The sequence below is a fragment of the Anolis sagrei genome, chromosome 3 (genome assembly GCF_037176765.1).
Source record: "Anolis sagrei isolate rAnoSag1 chromosome 3, rAnoSag1.mat, whole genome shotgun sequence".
Taxonomy (NCBI): domain Eukaryota; kingdom Metazoa; phylum Chordata; class Lepidosauria; order Squamata; family Dactyloidae; genus Anolis; species Anolis sagrei.
In genome coordinates, this window is record NC_090023.1 from 66,694,539 (window position 1) to 66,714,449 (window position 19,911).

Here is a 19,911-nt window from a genome sequence, read left to right on the forward strand (position 1 = left end):
TGGTTTGTAATACCTTTTGGCTGTCAAAGGGCAAGTGTTCTAATATTTATACTGTTCTTGTCACTTGTGCTAGAAGAAAAAGCTCTAGAGCATTTTAAAAACGAAACTGAAAGATGTGTTTCAGTACATAAACACAGTACCTATCACTGAGCAATATTTGTTAACTATGTGCATCTTGTCAGTTTCTGTTCGTTTTGCTTTAGAATTAATTGCTACTATATTAATGGACATCTCCATTCAGAGGCTTGGAATGCACATCTTAAATAGGTTGACTTTATCATACTTGTAACATGTTACCAAAATAATCTGGAAAGTTGTTAAGATGTCTGTCCTTGATTTCTATTAACTTTTGGACACATTTGTTTTTCACACATGCTTCTTTTCCTTTCTACTTTCAACTGGAAGCACAGCAATTAAGTATATTTCATTATGGCAAGATAAATTAATATCTGAATTATGCAGAGGAATCCTCCATTTTCCATTAAAATGGTCCATTCCATGAGACTTATGGCTGAAAAACTAGTTAGCAAAGCAATGGGTTGTTAATGCTAATGATAAGAAATTACTATGGGAAGGGTGAATGAGGCGTTTGTAATGCGGTTTGTATCAAATTCATTTTAAAATAATAATTATTATATTTCTTTCCTGCCTCTCCTTGTGGCTCGAGGTGGGTTGCAAAATAGCTAAAAACATAATCATGAACATTACCTAAAATACACATTTAAACATATTTCTACTAATACATAATATATTAAAATACACAGGACAAATATGAAAATACAGCGAACACAAGACATAAGTTTAACATTCATAATTAAAATGCCTCATACTAGTGAAATTAGCTACCATATTCTTCAGGTTTCTGCAAATACGTAATTCATGAAGAGAACTTGATGGTAAGAGCTGATTGACAGTGGAATATTATCCCAGGGAACTTGATGGGATTGCCATATGTTGGATTGGGGGAAGGGGGGCTTTGTGTATTCCTATGTGGCAGAGGGTACCTTTCAATTCTGTGTTTCCATGGTCCTGTCTTGAAACTGGTGAATATGACAGTTACTTCTCTTTTGAAATTTATTTTGCTACATGTATTTGTGGGAGTGGGAATAGGAAGCTGTTACATTTCAGACTATTTGTTGACAAGAAGTTAGTTAAAATCCACATACAGTAGAGTCTCGCTTATTCAACACAAAAGGGGGCGGCAGAATGTTGGATAAACAAAAATGTTGGATAATAAGGCGGGATTAAGGAAAAGCCTATTAAATATCAAATTATGTTATGATTTTACAAATTAAGCACCAAAGCATCATGTTTTGCAACAAATCGGCAGAAAAAGCAGTTCAATACACAGTAACGTGTAGTAATTACTGTATCTCAGTGTATTGAAACAGCTGTGGATCCGGTTGGGAGGCAGACCACGTTAGATAATACAGAACATTGGATGAGCGAAGGATGGATAAGCAAGACTCTACTTTATATTGAAATGAACAGGGAAAAGACACATAAACTACAGTATTTTTTTTAAAAAAAGATTATTCAAGGAATGGATTCCTATGCATTATGCAAGTATGATATTTTTAAAAAGTAATGACAAAGTTAACATTTTTACATCGGCAATCAGACAAGGAGCTAGTGATAATATCACGATGAATGAGAGACAGCCTAAGAGTCCCCCAGTCTCAAAGCCATTGGAAATCTGATGCAATCTGGAAGAACTGTGCGAACAACATTCTTCAGTGTTAGGCAAGTCTGTGTCACTTTTTTTAAAGTTGCAAATTCTACTAAGGTCCTTTAAGCTTTTTTTTTTTTTTTTGCTGTTGCTTAGTAACATAATTCAGAAGACATTGGTGAATGATTTTTGAGGCAGCAGAGGGCAGCCAATCTCAGGAAGTAAGAAACAGAGCACCGGTTTTATTGACTGCAGTTTATGTACCTTAATTTATACTTTTACTAAGAGAAATGTCACTGAACAAAAATGAATGCAGCTAACGGTTTCACAAATGTGTTCTGAACTGTAGCTATGCTCAATGAAGGTTAATTTCTGCAGCCATGCCAGTGATGTACCTTGAAAGGGTATATTTGAAGTAGGGAAAAAACCCCAACCTACTTGGACTAGAGTACTCAAGATGATCCATTTAGCACAAAATTAGTATCACTGCAAGCAAACAAAAAGATGGCCAATTTCATCTTCTTTTGAGCATCCAGAGTCACCAAGCGCTGATCATGTGCAGCAAAACAAACAAACAAAAAATTCTGGACTGAATGCAATCTAAAATACATCTTTCAAAAATGCAGTTTCCCCCAAATATGTGCGTGTACATTCCTTTTTGTTGACTGGACACATTTGTTTTCAAAGGTTAGATGTTTTGCTGAAATTTTACTCTTTTCACCTGAGAGAATGTTCTTATTGCTAAATTTTAATTCAGCATTGTGTGGCCAGATCAGTACCTGGCCATGCTTGCTGGTCAGCTCTGAGAAGTATAGTCTAAAATGTACACTTGCCAAAGTCTACTCAAATGGAAACAATATTTGCTTATGTGTCAGTATTGTAAACAAAGCAAGAAATAAGGTATTTTAAACATGTTATCTTCCTAAGAGGGGAGAGGGAGCTATGATAGTGTGATGTCATTTGAAAATTGGACCAGGCTTTTCGGAGACCAGGGTTCAAGTGGACCCCAAGTGGGAGAGTTGCTGGCCTTCCCATGGTTCACATCCTCCCTTCCCCCAACCAGTGTGTGTGCGCGCGCGCGCGTGCACCCACTCTTGCAGTCAGGCTTGCCTTGTAATCCTCTGGTCTTGGGGGAAGAGTTGCCTGGTAGCCATGTGGGCCTCATGGAGCCGCTGTGGTGGCTCCAGCTGCTGCCGGGGCTTGCCTCGCCAAGCCCCCACCCCTCCGTTGGGCCAGGCCTTCTTCTTCCCTCTTTCCTTTCCTCAATCCCTCCCCTCCCCAAAAGAAAACAGACTCTGCCTTCCTGCATGGAAAGGGACTCCATGGCGAGGCTTCTCTTCCCTCACAATGGTTGGTGCTTCATTCTTCTCGCGCAATGGGGAGAGGGGCCTTTGCGCTTGCTCTGTAAGGCATTTTTCTTTTTGGGGAGTTTAAAGTTATTTCCCCTTCATTTTTTACTTTTTTTTGTTTGAAAGACAGAGCGGATTAGAACGTGTTTTGCTGCCAAATTTGGTGTCAATTCGTCTAGTGGCTTTTGAGTTCTGTTAATCCCAGAAACGAACATTACATTTTTATTTATATAGATAATCATCACACTTGAATATATCAGAACTATATGTGTATCACAGGTCTACTGTGCTTTGCTTGAGCATGACATACTACTTAAAGAGGCCCATCTGTGTAGTCAGTGTTAGTCTGTGCCGGTTTTGTTTGATAAAGGCAGTTCTCTCTGGGAACAGAAATCAGTTTCCTCTTCAGTCCAGCCTCTCACAAGCTGCAGGCATCACTCTAGCTTTGAGGAAGCCTATTAGGGTATATAACTCCCATTTTATGTATGTCTTTGTCTTGGTTGAAAGAGCAAGAGTGGTACGTTGCCATAGAACTGTACAGACCTACAAAGAACTGTTCAAGATGCATACTTGGGGACAAAGTGCATAAAAAGCTGTGTCAGTACTCAGCTGATGGATGCAAGAACATTTGTGCTGCGGTCCTGCATCAGAGGATGTGAGGATGCATGAGGCACTGAGCAAGACATCACATTGTGTAGTGAAGGATCCCATACTCAATGGGATATGCTCTGTAATGGCCACAGTGCTCGTTCTGTTGCACAATGGCTCCAATGAAATAGTCTCAGCTTCCCTCCTGAGAATACAAATTCAGCTTGTGTTAAATAATTTTCTCTGTCATTAGTGTATGTGAAAGGTTTACCATTATTTAGTTGTTTTGTTTTAGTGTGTGCCTTGAATGGGAGGTCTTCAGTAAATGAGGCTCTGCAGATTAGGATGGAGGATGAAGATTCATATGCAAATTTTAGGGGTCAAGCCCAAACCTGGCAGTAAAACAATTCATGTGTTTTACCTGCTATGCTAGTATATATATCAGATTTCCTGCAATGCTAGTTAAGACAAACAATTAAGAAACAAATGTAAGTGCATGATATGTCTTAAATTTTAGTTTTGCCTTCATAGGCACCCTTTAATTCCAATTCATTGCTATGATTTTAAAAGAATAGGAAGTATGGGTAAGCCATGAGCCTTGATGGTGCAATGAGTTAAACCCTTGCGCCGGCTGTACTGCTGACGTGATGATCACAATCTCCGAGATTGTGAGTTCCAGCTTCCCTTGCGGGGACATGAGAATCCTCCCACAGGATGGTAACATATCTGGGCATCCCCTGGGCAATGTCTGCAGATGGCAAATTCTCGCAAACTAGAAGCAACTTGCAGTTTCTTGGGCCACTTCTGATGCGATAAAAAAAGACAAGCCAAAATAATGATGCACCGTTTATCATTAACTAGAAGAAAATGAGGAGTGGGGAGAGTATGGTTATATAATCCTTTGTGCAGATGCTGCAAATTAGAATGGTTTCCTCATAATTTTCTATGTTTTTGAATATATTTTCATAACATTTGACCGAAAACACACTTTCCTCTTTCAGAAAGTTTTTCTTTTTGATCTCTGCTGCCCAGAATTTGCCTCTTTGATGTTACGCTACAAAGATAGAAAGGCAGCAGAGTACAAACGATTTTGTTGTCTTTTTTTCTTTCTAATTATGCTAAGCTTAATCATATCCTGAGTTATATCCTAAAATGAATGGTCCCTGTGATAATCAGCACAGTCTATTGAGCTACATATGGGTTTTTGTGTGTGCATTTTGTCAGAGAGTGACAGCCATTGTCCATGAAATAATACCAACACTGAAAGCACCAAGATGTCTAACAACAGCTCTATTGTTATGATTTATTCCTTTCTTTGACACCCTTTGGAAGCTTTGAGAGATGCTGTAGGCACATGAAACTAGATACTTGTCTTCACATTATTGAAGAGATGGCTTCATATTCAATTTAGTAAAACCTTCAGGAACTGTCCATGCAGAACTAATATTGCTATTAAATCCTGTATCAAAGAAAAAAAAAGCACAGAATGTAGGTGAGCAGTCCAGATATCTAAGTGGTTTTCTGTGCCAGGAACGCATAAGCTACCATGAAACCACTGGAGAAGAAAGAAGGTGAAACTATCACAATAAAATAAAAGACTATGTGGAGAGCTGATCAGAGTAAAATTTTGTACCAGAAAATATAAAATGGGTTAATCCATTATTAAGTATGTCTCTCAAGATATATTATGCTCCCTCCAAGGATGACAGGAGTATTGGCTCTGGATTGCTGTGAGTTTTCTGGGCTGTATGGCCATGTTTCAGAAGCATTCTTACAAATGCTACGTTCAGAAAAAGACAAGAAGGATTTTTCACCTCTGCAGGAGTCTATAATATACCATGCAGCTGTGGACAAGTCTACATAGGGACCACCAAACGCAGCATTGCCCAAACACGAATCAAATATGTAAGGCACTGCAGACTAACTCAACCTTAGTCTGCCATAGCAGAACACCTGACGAAACAACATAAGACACAGCATATGATCTGAGAACACAGAAATGCTGGACCTCTCTAACAACTACCATGTCAGACTACACAGAGAAGCCACTAAAATCCACAAGCATGTGGACAATTTCAACAGAAAGGAAGAGCCCATTAAAATTAACAAAATGTGGCTTCCAGTATTAAAAAGCTCCAAAATCAGGACAGTAAATAAAGAACAACACTCAAAAAATGGAAATTCCAAACAAGAATCAATCAGGGCCAACTAATACCTCCCAACAAAGGATTCCCACAGGCAGCAATCAGCCTGCCCAGCCCACTGGAGCCATTAAATGTTAATCAATGCAACATTCACACCTGCCTCAAGAAGACAAGAGTTCTTTCTCCCAACTTGGACATTCCACAGATATATAAGCCTCACTTGCCTAGTTTCCAACACCTCACAACCTCTGAGGATGCTTGCCATAGATGTGGGTGAAACGTCAGGAGAGAACACTTCTGGAACATGGCCAGACAGCCCAAAAACACATAGAAACCCAGTTATTTTGGCTATGAAATCCTTCAACAACACAAAATATTGGCTCTGTAAGTGGAGTTTTAGAAAGTTATGAACATGTTTTGTAGATGCATGAACTCACAGTTGAGGGCCTATAACAAAATAAAAAAAACCCACCAAGCCTTTAATTTCACATAAAGGTCATTAACTGTTTCGTTAATTTTACAAGCAATAGCTGCCCCTCCTCTTACACAGAAAATGTTAGCATTAAATGGTAACAAAGAAAAAGGAATTGTTCTCTGGTACTTAGGTTTAGATTGTGAATTGAATTTGCAGACATTTCCAAGCCTTCCTACTTGAGTCTGAGTATCTATATTATGACTACCACAGAAGTTGACAATGGAGTTAGAAGCAGAAGAGTGTAGTGTAAATCTATAAACAGGCCTTTTGGCAAAAAAAGTACCCCATAGCTACTGTCTCTTTCCAAGTTACAATGGTTATGGCAGATTAGAAAAAGCAGGATTTTTTAAAAGTGCCAACCTCTTCCTGTTCCTCTTCTTCTATTGCCCCTATCATAAGCAGTTAGCTTTGGTACTCTGGTGAAAGTCTGACAAAAGCCACAGATACACTTGCTTTTCCAAATTGAATAAGGCATTAATAATATTACATAACCTATGGATAAAAGAGTTGAACGAAGACTGAGCGAAGAAAGATAGACATTTTTGAACTGTGGTGCTGGAGGACAATTCTGAGAGTGCCCTTGGACTGCAAGAAGATCACACCAGTCCATACTCCAGGAAATAATGCCCAACTGCTCATTTGAGGGAAGGAAATTAGAGGCAAAGATGAAGTACTTTGTCCACATAATGAGAAGACATGAAAGACTGGAGAGGATAGTGATGATGGGGAAAACTGAAGGAAAAAGGAAAAGGGCCAACCAAAGGCAAGATGGATGGATGTTATTCTTGAAATGACTGGCTTGACCATGAAGGAGCTGGGGGTAGCGACTGCCGGCAGGGAGCTCCGGCGTGGGCTCGTCCGTGAGGCCATGAAGACTCGGAAGCAACTGAAGGAATAAACAACAACAACCCACCAAAAGCTGACTCTTTGGTGACCAGGCTGAAGTTTATTTTGGTTCACAATGGGATGGAATGCTCAAGACTAGCCCAGTGAGCAAACAACTAAGCAGACAACTCGGGATAGCTGTCACAGAATCACACAACTACAATGGAACTCCTCCAGGAATGTATTTATTTACATTAAAACACTATTATACAAACTCAAAAAAGAGACATTTCAGAGGGAAGGCATGCCCAAGCAAACACCCCTCTCACCCAATGCCATTTTGTTTCACTATATTCAAAATGGGAATTCTATGACCCAGGCCTACTGGGAGGGGAGACCTACCCAAACCTCACATGAGAAGATATGGTGGGCACTGTTAACAGTAATCTCCCCCTAAATACTTATTTCTTTGTCCAAATAAAACTCTTGCCCAATGGTTTTATTTGTAATTTATTTATGTAACACAGTGTAGAAAGCTATCAGTTCAGAAGCAATGATTCTGTACAATCATCCTGCAGAAACGTTTGTAGGATCCCCATTAATGTTTCAACCAGCAGGCACTTTCCCCACCCACCCCTATAAAAGTGCTCACAATTAACAGGGATTCTTTTTTAAAAAAGATGAAAAGGTACATGGGAAAAAAAGTCTTACCCCCTTAATGCCTAAGGTGTGCACATAAAACAGGCACAAAGAAACAAACATGTATTCCCATGATTTCTACATCACTAGTACAGCAGAAGCAACAATCTGTACAATAAAATGCAACTGCAGAAGAAAATAATCTCAACTCATCTGGAATACTTTTCTAAAAAAAATAATAATCATAATCTTGATCGTAAAATGCATAGTGATCAGAAGGAAAACTCAGCAAAGAGAAGCAGCTCAATCCCACATACACAGAAAGCATCCCCCATCAATTCTTAAAGCATATTTCAATTAGGACTTCCCCCCATCACAAATCACAAGAATAATATACAACTGGCTAAAGGAGCTATATGATAAATAATTGGGAAATAATCTATTCATGCACTAGTTCGATACAGTTAAACTTTACAGTACACAAAAAACATTCATTAATAATGTAGTGTAAAGACTGAAATGTAAAGAGAGAATACATTACTGATTTTATAATTCAAGTTCAGGCATCTACTTGTGTTACAGCACAGCTGTCAAAAGGCGATAATGAGTAAATAATAAAACAAAGTGTTTTTGTTTGCTTGTCTGCTTGTTTCCACATTATTCTCTAACTGAACACCAATGGGCAGTGAAGCAATCATTTGCTGTCCAACTCTTGAGGCTGCTGTGGTGTCCTAATTCTGCATCTGTTCAAAGAACTTGTAGGTTGGGTTTTCATAGCCATTTTGTTGCATCTTAGAAAGGTGGCGTTCCTCTGGTGTCACGGCAGCATCCACCTAAGGCAGCCGGAAGGAAAAAACGAGAGTCATTCCTGGCATAGGGAGCTTGTAACTGTCACATTTACTTTCATGTTCCCTTTGAAATAGAACAAGTTTGGAAGAAGTGTTCTTCAAACTTAGGTCCTCCAGCTGTTTTGGACTTCAATCCCCAGAAACCTCAGCTACCTTTGCCAGTGCTTAGGAATTCTGGGAGCTGGAGTCCAAAACATCTGGAAGACCAACACTTGGGAAACACCTCTTCAAAGGAACAATCATGTAATAAAAATCAACCATGAATTGTGTTGCATGAGGCCCTTTCACACCATGCAGTTATAGTGCTATGATTCCACTTTGATTGTCATGACAGTATTATAAGGAATCTTGAGATTTGCAAATGAGGGAGGGGGATTTAGAATGCATAGCCAGAATGCTTTAGTCCCCATCCCCCTCAACTTTTATAATTGTGTAATGTGAACTGGCCCATGGTCACTAATTGTCATCATCTTCCGTTTCTTCTTATGAAGACGTTTCTTCTCATTCTCCTTGATCCATATCACCTCTGCACTTGTAACCTCCCATTTGTATGAGCCACAGAGACCACAAAGGAAAGTCTGCATACTTTTAACTGTAGTTCTTTGAGTAGTGATCTGTAAACTCACATAGTTGTGCCCATCCTCCCCTCATAGTGTCATGGCTTTCCTTGGTTCCTTGGATGCTTTTGCTTTGGTGTCTATGAAACTGATTGTTTGGGTGGGAACCAGGCTGGCGAGACACCCAAAAATGGACACGGTGACTATCACAGAGCTTATGTAATAGCTCTAGAAGGCTCTGAACAATGCACTGCAACAGGTGCAGATAACCTATCTGAATGAGTTCACAGATGACTATTCAAAGACGTACAGTTGCATGTAAGCTACTGCAGTTCTTCCACCACAATGACTCTTGCTATAAAAATGTGCTAGCTATTTAAATGAATATGTATTTATAATCTTCAGTTTTTCTATTCTACCTTCCCTAACAGTTCCCATAATGGAAACATCTCTAACTTTGTATGAATCACACACAATCTGTTTATAATCCATTTGATACAGTTCACATTTGGGTCTAAAGGTTAATTGTCTGAACGTTCCTATTTAAATGTCCTTTAATTTTCATAACTACAAAAGCATTAATAATCTGTTGCTTATTCAACTTCTGAGATTCATTTAGAGATGCTGCCTGGCTGCAGGAACTATAAAGAGAAGTGTAGTGCAGTAATTGAAATCATAGTGCAAGCATTTTTGTGAGACTCTCCACACAATCTCTATACCCAATACATCTAAAGAGAATTGTTCAAAGAAATGTCCTGCTTTAATTATAGCCTTAGAAAAGAATATGGATTGTGTAATGCATACAATGCTGTTACATTTGAAAAGAGTATTATTGCCAACATACTGCACAAAATAAAGTATAAGTGGTTAACTTCCACTATCATACTCTTGGTGATATGTAAGTAGATTAAGCTCTCTTTTTACCACTCTACTCCTAACTCAATTCGTGGAATAATACTAATTGTAACGATCACTTACCTCCACTACACCATGATGGATGGATGTATATTGTTTTTTCTTTAGCATCACCAAAGTAATGACAATCACTGTTGCAATTACAACACCGCCCACCATTAATCCAATGATGGCACCTTTATTTGAACCTACATCCTCAGCAAAGAATACCTAAACATCAAAAGTAATGGTAGAAAAATTAGTTTCAGAATTTGAGAAATTAAGGAATAAGGCATTCTTTGGACTTTCCAACTTAATACAAATGTTACTCTACTATCCAGTGATTTCTCTGGTATTTTACTTGGTCTCAAGTTCAATACCTAAATTACATTTCCATGGTTGAGGTAAATTAGCAATGTGAGTTTTTTCTTCTTCTAATCTTGAAGAACTTATTATTTAGTACTACTAACAGCTCTATCTAATCAGTAAGAACTTAGGTAAATGTTGAATAATATGGAGCTACAAATGATGTGGACTAATAGATCTACATGCAAGACACTATGGAGAGGGAAATTACACGTTCTTGTAATAGTTAGTATTTTTGAAGCCTCTGTAGTAAAACTAGCAGTGCTAAGGAAGAGGTTAGTTTTCAGGAGACACCCAAAGAGACTGTGACAACGGAATTCAATGTGATTTCTGACACTATTAGGTGAAAATAGTTTCTACGTGTTTTCTGGATTCCAGATTATGGATTTAATCTAACCGTGAGAAGATGTCAAACAGGTAAAGTGATAAATAAATGATTTCTACAATTAGGGTGAGGAACAGAAGTGAATTAGGATAAGTGGTAAGCATCCTAGAATCAAGAGATACATGGCAGTATTGTATGGACAGTTAGCTCCTTAAAGGGTCTTCCTTAGGCAATGATTTGCAAGGCAGGCAGTTTACAAAACATATTGGAAGACCAAGACATTAATTGAGTGATTAATTGAGTTTAACCTAAGAGTTCCTTATGCATGACTTCTACAGGTCCCCTACCACCAACTCCAGGAATCACCATGTTTCTCTTATAGCCCCCTTCCCATGCCATTCCATTTCTGGTGGAGAACTTTTTTTATTGTGTCAGAAGTGAATTGAGAACACACTTATAATGTATAATAAAATACCCACAAGCAAAATTATAAACTTGGCATTATACTAAATTTCCTTTGACCAGAAGCTGGCCACTTGGAGTGCCTCTGGTGTCACTGTGAGAAGGTCCTCCATTGTGCATGTGGCAAGGCTCAGACTGCATTGTAGTAGGTGGTCTGTGTATATTAATTGTAAATTTAGGACTTGTTAGTTAACCAGATTTTGTTCGCATTTGAATTAAGGTATACTATTCACTATATTTATATTTGACTTTTTATCCAAGGTATTTAAGGTGGCACACTTTCTGCACAAAAATAGACACAAGGTAGGATAAGCTGAATGTGTTTGTCTTCTCATGTCCATTCATGGCAACCTCATAAACTTCATTGAGTTTTCTTAGGCAAGGAATTCTCAGATATGGTTTTGCCAGTTCTGCCAGAGCACCTGGTATAGTTTCACACACACACACACACACAAGTTTCACACACACACACTCTCTTCAGGAGATGAACTGGGCTGTATTGAATTTAATATTTCTATACTCTCTATATATCTCTATCTATCTATCTATCTATCTATTTATTTATTTATTTATTTATTTGGTACACTTGTATACCGCTAATATCTCAGCCTATACGGCGACTCATTGCGGTTTACAGCATATTTAAAACTACAATATTCCAATTTAAAATATAAAATTAAAATATAAAATACATACATATACATACATAGTATTGGGCCACCAATACAGACCAGAACATCTCATAATTAAAGTCACAATCCAATTCGTTGTCCGAGATTGCTAATCCATGATCAAAACATCATCACGTCGGGTTAGCCGAAAACTTGCTGGAACATCCAAGTTTTCAGTTTTTTCCGAAATGCCATTAGCGAGGTGGCTGATCTTATTTCAGTAGGGAGGGCATTCCAAAGCCGCGGGGCCACCACAGAAAAGGCCCTATCTCTCGTACCCGCGAGCCGCACCTGTGAAGCAGGCGGGATGGAGAGAAGGGCCTCTCCCGAAGATCTTAGGGTCCTGGTGGGCTGATAGGCGGAGATGCGTTCGGATAGGTATGTAGGGCCAGAACCGTTTAGGGCTTTAAAGGTCAAAGCCAGCACTTTGAATTGGGCTCGGTAGCTAATCGGTAGCCAGTGGAGCTGGTACAGCAGGGGAGTTGTATGCTCCCTGCGCCCTGCTCCTGTTAATACCATGGCTGCCGCCCGTTGGACTAGTTGGAGCTTCCGGGCCGTCTTCAAAGGCAACCCCACGTAGAGAGCGTTGCAGTAGTCAAGGCGGGATGTAACCAGAGCGTGGACTACCGTGGCCAAGTCAGACTTCCCAAGGTACGGTCGCAGTTGGCGCACGAGTCTTAACTGTGCGAATGCTCCCCTGGTCACCGCCGAAACCTGGGGATCCAGGCTCAGCGATGAGTCCAGGATCACACCCAAACTGCGAACCTGTGTCTTCAGGGGGAGTGCGACCCCGTCTAACACAGGCTGTAACCCTATACCCTGTTCGGCCCTGCGACTGACCAGGAGTACCTCTGTCTTGTCTGGATTCAATTTCAATTTGTTCGCCCCCATCCAGACCGTCACAGCAGCCAAGCACCGGTTCAGGACTTCGACAGCCTCCTTAGTAGCGGGTGGAAAGGAGTGACAGAGCTGGACATCATCTGCGTACAGATGACACCGCACCCCGAAACTCCGGATGATCTCGCCCAGCGGCTTCATGTAGATGTTGAACAACATGGGGGACAGTATTGAACCCTGAGGAACCCCACAAAACAAAGGTTGTGAGGTAGAACAGGAGTCCCCCAGTAACACCTTCTGAGACCGACCCTCGAGGAATGACCGGAGCCACTGCAGAGCAGTACCTCCGAGACCCATTCCTGCGAGGCGTCCCAGAAGGATACCATGGTCGACGGTAGCGAAGGCCGCTGAGAGGTCGAGTAGCACCAACAGGGACACACTCCCCCTGTCGAGCTATCTATCTTTCTATCTTTCTATCTTTCTATCTATCTAATTGTATAGAAATAAACAATTCAATACAGCCCAGTTTATCTCCTGAAGCTTTTTCTAAGGGAAAAATTAGCAAAACATGAAATTACCAATCACTCTAAAGAATATACTCACCAGTTTCTGATGATGTACTTCATACCCTGAGTCATGTCTATACTCTGCATCCATCTTTAGTTCTGAGGTCTCTTCTGTTTTCACATTGGTTAATCCAGAACCTAGATTGTGCAAACAAACAAGACAGAACCAGAACAAGTAATACAACGATATATTTCAATAGCTCCAATTGCTAACGGAAATTATATTAAGATTCACAAACAAAGAAGCCTTTAAAGGAATATATGCACAGCAAGATAATGAAATAGGATGTGATTTTAAAAATTAACAAAGAAAAAAAGAGAAAAAAAATCAGGCAGCCTTTAACCCCATTGGTTAATTCAATAAAGAGTACATCTACAGACTTAACTGTTGAATACCGAGTAAACAAATACCACTGATAGAATGGGTTTACTGTAGTTGATATTAACAATAGGATTTAGACCTGCAAAAGACTTCTAACAGTATTCAAGGGAAAACTGAATTCATAAACTGTTTCAAGAACCAATTTAGCACAATGATTGCTTCTGAGGGTAGTTCACAAAAAAAAATATTACAAACTTAAAAACAACAAAAACCAAAATAACATAAGCTTCTTACTACGTTTCTGCAATTCATTTCCCCCCATATTAGATAGCTCATAACATGCCAGAATCACTGGAACAGACTGCACCTCACTGACAGTTTTGCCCCGAATCAAGGTGTCTCTTCCAGGTATCTTTCATAGTGTTATGGAGCACAGTGACTCAGCCTTCTAAGGTTGTCCTGCACTACCTTCTCAGGGGAATCTTAGTTTTAGCAAGTGCATTGTGGTTACGTTAAATGACAGTTTACAATTATGTCTGGAACAGAAGCGTATGTTTAACCTTAGATGCCAAACCAGGATATAAAATGCAATTTCTTGTTTCAGACAAAACATGAAACTGCAAAACAGAGATGGACGAAGTATGGCCCTTGAACTGTCTATGGCCCTCCAAGACTGTTTTTCCAGCCTGTGGTCCTGCCAGACTTCCTAGGGAGACTTTGTACTGATTCCCTCAAAAAAGTTAATTGTCTCAGTTAAAGAGTATATGGTAAAATGGGATAAGAACTTTGGTTATAACTTAAAGAACAATGGGAAATATATGGTCATAGAAGATGAAATTCATATTGTGTTATAATCTTACAGAGAACTTTTGTAAAATAATATATTATTGATACATTACTCCAGAGAAACTGTATAATGGTGTATCTAATCTATGTTTGAAATGCGAACAACACAAAGGAACATTTTACCACGAGTGATGGACATGAGAAAAAGCCAAAAATTGGATGCAAATGAGTGAATTGTCTCATATGGAAAGCTTTTAAATGGGTAGCAAGGCTCTCCCATACTATTTGACATTTTAAAAACCTTGTTCTTTAAACAAGGAGATTCCTGCTTTTTAATTTTGGGGTTATTTTGGCAGCCTATGTGGGCCTGAAGGGGACTCATAGCAGTAAATGGGCACCTTGATCTGCTGCAGATGCCCACACTGGCTCTAATAATCAACCAAGCAGTAAAGTCAGTTCATGAGTGAAAGGGAGAGGGCAAGCACATGGGCCTGTTATTGTTTCTTGCTAAATAAACCTTGCTTTATTAACCTTGGAACATTTTGCTCTAATGAGCTCACTGAGAAAATTTAATGAACCAAATTAGAGAGGAACTCCGGTGTTTTTTCTCTAATAATGATATTGTCAAGTTTTCTGTCAATGTATAACTTCAATATATCACCTTTAGGAAAGGGGATTGTGCACAATATTCTTGGGAGTGAAGTCCTAAAGCTGTAGATATTTGTGTATTGAATAGTAATATGTAAGCACATAAAATATTTATAAAGGGAATCTCAGCTTTACTTGCTTGTATTAGCTAAAATTTCATAGTATTTGCATTTAAACTTTCAACACTTAATCTCTTGTCAATTTTCATTATGGGTGTTTTCTTACTATGTTTAGGCATTGAATTTATTTATTTATTTGCCACATTTATATCTCGTCCTTCTCAACTCCAAAAGGGACTCAGGGCGGCCTTACAAAGGCAACAATTCAATGCCATATATTAATACATTGGTTAATAAACAAAAACATTAAAACCAAACCCATTAAAAATATGTTTGCCTTTTTATGTTTGGAATCTGCCCTGAGTCCCTCCGGGGAAATAGGGTGGAATATAAATATAGTATAATTATAATTATTATTGATATGTCAAACTTTCCTTTTAAAAAAACAGACACCACTGTCAGTTATAATTAGTTTATCACAACATTTCCATGCATTAAAATTCTGAGATCTATAACAGAGCAGGCTACTAAATGTATCACTGGCAATTTCTTTCCAATTTCTGGATAGTCACCATTTTATGGACATAGCACAAGATGACTAGAAAGGTGCTACTAAAGAACTGAAGAAATGTGCTACTACAGAACTATAGATCCCCCCCTTATATAATCAATAATGCAAATTAATTTTAATGAAATATATAGGTTATTCTTCAGAGTTCAGATGGGCTCCAATTTGTTGAAATCTTTGCTAAATCAAGGCAAAACCCTTATATCCTAAGAGGCGTCATAAACACTACAATTGGCGTGGACAACTATGGTCCCCAGGAGCAGCCAACAAGTTTTCACAGCCTAAAATGATACAACATGGAAACAGACACAAAGACATTTCTAATTTTGACAAAACCCTTTTTTGGACATTAATCAGGAAACAGACTGTGTGTGTGTATGGAGGCTTTCTGGAGAGGCAGCTGATTTCTCACCATGGAGAATAATGGTGTGGCAAAGATCTATCATAAATTTATATTTCTGCATAGCAGACTGAGATATGACATAATCACACCAAACATACTGTTGACAGACAAGAGGTCTATCTTGAAAAAGTCCTGACACAAATCTGACACACCTTTATGTCTCTTTTCAGGAAACCATTAGGTGTGGACTCATTACAAATAGATTGTTATGGGTGTATTAATGGAAAGATATTATATTGCCTCTGATACTGCTGCAGTATGTTGTTTGTACACAAAGTGCTTCAGAGTTGGATAAAAAATTGCTAATTACATGGCATTCTTGGAAGTATGGAGACCTGTCAACTTCTACAAGAAGAAAGCAAGCAAGGACAAAAAACAAAAGCAGTCAAAGTTTGTCTTCTCATCTGTTAAATACATGCTACACACATTCTTCAAGGTATGTTCTAATATGCCTTCACCACCTATTACTTGCTTGGGACCCTGAAATCAAGGTTGGCAAATCTGAAAAGTATATTTTCAATTTTATTTTGTCATGAGGAACAGCATTCAGGCCAAGAAGAATGTAGTGGCTAAATTATTTTGCTCTTTGCACCATCCTTAGGAGCAGAGAGATCAAACATACAAACTTAACTGTGAGCCAAAGCGACCAGGGCTATGAATTAATGCCCTTTCTTGCAATTATATGTGAAATATGGCTTGGAACGATGCCTCTACAAGTCTGGTTCTCATATAACCACAGGAACAGAGAAAGAGATATTATAACTGCATGAGTGAAACTGATGCATTTGTTGTTGTTGTTGGTGGTGATGATGATGATGATGATGATTATAACAGCAAAGAGGAATCCTGAACAAATTCTCAATAGTTTTGAATAGATGGGTAAGAGGAAAGTTCAATCGAAGCTTCTTCGCAATCCAACATAAGTTTTCCTTGAAATGCAAATGATTAGCAGTGCCATTTCATTATTTTTATTAGTAACTATACCTTTGTATTGTTGAAGGCTTTCATGGCTGGAATCACTGGGTTGTTGTAGGTTTTTCGGGCTGTATGACCATGTTTTAGAAGCATTCTCTTCTGACATTTCACCTGCATCTATGGCAGGCATTCTCAGAGGTTGTGAGGTCTGTCAATGTATAACTTCAATATGTTACCTTTAGGAAAGGGAATTGTGCCAATGCAGCACAATATTCTTGGGAATGAAGTACTAAAGCTGTAGATAGTTGTACACCTCTGAGGATGCTTGCCACAGATGCAGGCGAAACGTCAGGAGAGAATACTTCTAGAACATGACCATACAGCCCGAAAAACCTACAAACCTACAATCATTTTAATGTCTATAATCTAAAGCACTAGGGGTAAAACAAGTTAAAACCATTGCTACTATTACTGAAAAACAATACAAAATTTCAACTACAGAAGGAGCATTAATTAGCCTGATGCCTGAACTGAAGGTATGTAGAACTGAATTTGACTTTGACGCCATTACTTTGGAGCAAATATATAGCAAATACTGAGAAGAGTTTATTCATTAGCTTTGGAAGCACCACTGATTGAACAAGCAGCATCTTTATGCTAGCTGTATATCCTGCAGCAGCTTTTTGTTTGTTTATCACAGGACTAGTGGCCCTGCAGTGATTTTGGAAAGAGTTATTTTGTTAGCCCTAGCAAAGATGAAAGCACTAGAAAGATGAAGAGACAAAAGTAATAGACTTGATTTGCCTTATATTTGGAAAAGAGAGAATAGATAACACAAGCAGCAGTAGCTGACATCATTCCAAAGCTCTGTCTTTTACAGGTTACATTTCAGATGTTGAATGTGTCCAGTTTCACTATAACAGAAAAAGAGCTTGAAAACTCTTTGATTTACTATGCCAGGAGGAGACTAAGAATGTCATTATTAAATTCTTGACCGATGTACTTCTGAGATTAAGCAGGACTTGCTTATCATTTAAAAAGACATTCAATAATGCATATTTCCCTATGATCAATCCATTTTCTCTGTAGCAACAAGAAAGTAAGGTTACTTACCTGTAACCATGTTTCTTCGAGTGGTCAATTCTGAAATTCACACCTGTGGTATTTCCTGCGTCCACGCAGTTAATTCGGATCCTTATTGAAAAGCTTTTGCCAAATTAAGGACTCCAGTCCCGCCCATCCACTCCAGTAATAAAGCCAGGCAGCGAGCTTTGAGGCCTTATTTTCGTACCGCGAAAGACAGTCGGAGATAGAAGGAATGACAGAGTGCGGGGAGGATGAGCGGGTTGTGTGAATTTCACAGTTGACATGGTTACAGGTAAGCAACCTTACTTTCTTCAGCGTGGTCACTGTGAAATCCACACCTGTGGTAGACTAGCGAGCAGTCCCATGGATGGTGGGCGTCATGCTAGTGCAGAAAAAAGAATTGCTCTCCCAAAAGCCACATGTTTTTTGGCGGCCAAGTCCAATTTCTAATGGGAGACAAATATGTGTGGTGTAGATCAAATGGCCACCCGACAAATGTCATCCAGTGACACACCATGCAAAAAGCCACAGAGGCTTCCACTGCTTGAGTGGAATGAGCATGGATCTGAACAGGTAAGTCCAGTCCTGCCATCTGATATGCTAGCTGGATAGCTGCGACTATCCAGGCTGCCAATTTCTGGGTAGAAACCGGAAGGCCTACAAAGTCCTTACGGTACTTGACAAAAAGTCTTAGTGACTTTCGTAATAGAGCTGTGCAGTGGACATAGAAGCCAAGGGCTCTCCGCACATCAAGAAGGTGTAAAGACTACTCCAGAGGAGTAGAGGGGTTTGGAAACAAGGTTGGAAGGACAATGTCCTGAGATATATGAAACTGTGATGTTGCTTTCGCGGACAAAAGGAACTAAGGCCTCAAGCCCCGCTGCCTGGCTTTATTACTGGAGTGGATGGGCGGGGCTGGAGTCCCTAATTTGGCAAAAGCTTTTCAATAAGGATCTGAATTAGCTGCGTGGACGCAGGAAATACCACAGGTGTGGATTTCACAGTGACCACGCTGAAGAAATATGTTCCTCAGCAACTCAATCTACAAATTAAGCTTCTATTTATCTTCCAATGTCCAATGACAAAACAAACCATGAGAAATGGAGGTGTAAGGAAATGTACATGCTGTAACAAATGTCTTTAACCACTCAATGGACTCTTCTAAAATGTTTCATACTGTTCGAACCTGCTATACTTACAGCAAGACAGATTGTTTTTATCTTAGAGGAAAAAAGCAACATTCCCTGCTCTTTGCCATGGCATAAACATTCCGAAATTAATTGAAAATTTTGTAAGTACTTTAGTAGTTCATTTGGAGGTGGGATGCAGATGAGAGGTGTAATGTGTGGGTGGACAAGTCCTAAAAACAGCTAAGAAATAAAATTATTATTATTATGAAGCAGGAGCTCGCCCTGCTCCCCAGAAATCTTTGGAAAAGGCCTAGATTGAGATTAAATTTATCCCTCATAGCCCAGCAGGTTAAACCGCTGAGCTGCTGAACTTGCTGATCGAAAAGTTGGTGGTTCGAATCCGGAGCAGGGTGAGCTCCCACTGTTAGCCCCAGCTTCTGCCAACCTAGCAGTTTGAAAACATGCAAATATCAGTAGATCAATAGGTACTGCCTTGGCGGGAAGGTAACGGCACTCCATGCAGCCATGCTGGACACATGACCTCGGAGGTGTCTACAGACAACTCCGGCTCTTCGGCTTAGAAATGGGGATGAGCACTACCCCCTAGAATCAGACACAACTAGACTTAATGTCAGGGAAAACTTTTACCTTTTTGTTGCTTTACAGATCTGGCAAAACAAGTAATGATTTTACATCTTTTTTCTTATTGTCCTAACACTATACTATGTAAAATGATATTTCATGATATTTCATGCAAATACAGTGCAGGCGCTATTTAA

At 39.3% G+C, this 19,911-nt stretch overlaps 1 protein-coding gene across 5 annotated transcripts in view; it reads right to left on the reverse strand.

Annotated features, from left to right (window-relative positions):
- Window positions 1–7,279: 7,279 nt before the first annotated feature.
- Window positions 7,280–19,911, reverse strand: part of APP (amyloid beta precursor protein) — a 185,666-nt gene continuing 173,034 nt past the window's right edge. For all 5 annotated transcript variants that reach the window (XM_060770471.2, XM_060770473.2, XM_060770470.2 and 2 more), the window contains 3 exons: window positions 13,253–13,353; window positions 10,073–10,219; window positions 7,280–8,522 (listed from right to left, as the gene is read on the reverse strand). In XM_060770471.2, the coding sequence (XP_060626454.2) occupies window positions 8,421–8,522; window positions 10,073–10,219; window positions 13,253–13,353 (350 nt within the window). In that variant the 3' untranslated portion in view covers window positions 7,280–8,420. The remainder of the gene's footprint in view (window positions 8,523–10,072; window positions 10,220–13,252; window positions 13,354–19,911) is intronic.